The sequence below is a fragment of the Chaetura pelagica genome, unplaced genomic scaffold (assembly GCF_000747805.2).
Source record: "Chaetura pelagica isolate M959 unplaced genomic scaffold, ChaPel_1.0 scaffold493, whole genome shotgun sequence".
Lineage (NCBI taxonomy): Eukaryota > Metazoa > Chordata > Aves > Apodiformes > Apodidae > Chaetura > Chaetura pelagica.
In genome coordinates, this window is record NW_009952696.1 from 490,725 (window position 1) to 492,154 (window position 1,430).

General features: G+C 65.5%; 1 protein-coding gene across 1 annotated transcript in view; it reads left to right on the forward strand.

The window, feature by feature from the left end:
• Positions 1-1,430, forward strand: part of KIAA1755 (KIAA1755 ortholog) — an 11,411-nt gene that overhangs the window by 4,853 nt on the left and 5,128 nt on the right. The window contains exons 3-4 of the mRNA XM_009994011.1: positions 23-31; positions 509-1,301. Coding sequence (XP_009992313.1) covers positions 23-31; positions 509-1,301 — 802 coding nt within the window. The remainder of the gene's footprint in view (positions 1-22; positions 32-508; positions 1,302-1,430) is intronic.

Below are 1,430 nucleotides of genomic sequence, written 5' to 3' on the forward strand. Positions count from 1 at the left end.
GCTCTTGGAGCCCGTCCGGCAGGCGGCCTGTGTAAGCCCCGCAGCCCCGCGCCCTGCCCCGGCCGTGGGGTTTGCCACGACACCCACACAGCCGTGCCCTGCCCCAGCCTCCCTCTCTGCACGTCCCCCTCCCTGTCCCCATCCCCTCCCTGCAGAGAGGACCGTGGTGTGCCCAGCTCCCTGGGATGGTGCCAGCACAGAGCCTGACGCTGTCCCCACAATAAGGGTGGGGAGTCTCCTGGCTCACCTCATCTTGCCCCTGAAGAGGCTCCAGTGGGGGTTTCCCCTCTGTTAGCATGTGAGGAGCACTCAGCACCTGGGAACAGCTGCGGGCTTGGGGTGGGCTTGCAGGTCCCAGCTCTGACTCACTTCAGGGACATCCCACCGGGTCACCAGACTCTTCAGTTCCTGGGAAGTGCAGAGCCAGGCAGTGGGAGTGAACAAGGCTGGGAGGGCACAGAGCTGGCACGGACTCTCATTCACACACTGTGTTCTTCCTCCCTCCCAGGCTCCCTACTTTAACTGCATCTTTCTCCACGAAGGCTGGCCCTTGTGTCTTCACGAGAAAGTGGTCGTCCACCTGGCACCACTCAACCCCCTCCTGCTGCGCCCCGGGGACTTCTACCTGCAAGCAGAGCCCTGCGAGGAGCACTCGGCGCGCATCACCCTCAAGCACCTCTCGGGAGACCTGCGCACGGTGGAGGAGACGCCGGTCCCTGAGGCCACCTACACGCTGCTCTTCACCAACGAGTGGCTGGAGGAGATCAACAGCGACCAGGCCAGGGCCCCCCTGCACACCTGCCTGGTGGCCACCGAGAGCGGCATCACCCCGCTGCCCTGGAGCAGGATCGCCACGCCGGAGTTCATCGACAAGCCCAAGGCTGGAGCTGATGGTGCTTCCACAGGGGCTCAGCACAGCCCTGCTCCTCAACCTGCAGCCGAGTCAGCAGCACCCACTGCACCCATGCCCTGCAGCACAGACACCCCAGCACCCTATGGCAACATTGCAGGCACTGTCCCGGGCTGCAAGGTCAGCTCTTGGAAGTCAAGCCAGGGAAAGTACCCGGGACTGATTAAGGTGGACCAGGCTGGGCGGCGGAAGAAGGCAGCCGCGCTGGCCATGCCCAGCCTCTGCGAGATCATCAGCCAGAACCTGGAGGGGGAGTACGTGGATCTGCTGGAGCTTTCTCAGGAGCAGCTGGACCTCCTGGCCAGGTCCCTGCAGCCCACCCGCCCACTGGGACACATGGGGGCCGGGGCAGAGGCAACGCTCCCCTGGGCAAACGGGGAGCAGGGAGCAGGCACCTGGCGCTGCAGGGGGATGCCAAGCTCAGAGGAGGGTCCCTGCACCCCCTGCCTGGGGACAAAGCTGAGCCAGGAGCTGGGGCCACACAGCCCACGGTGCCGCCACCGTGACTCCTACCTGGCTG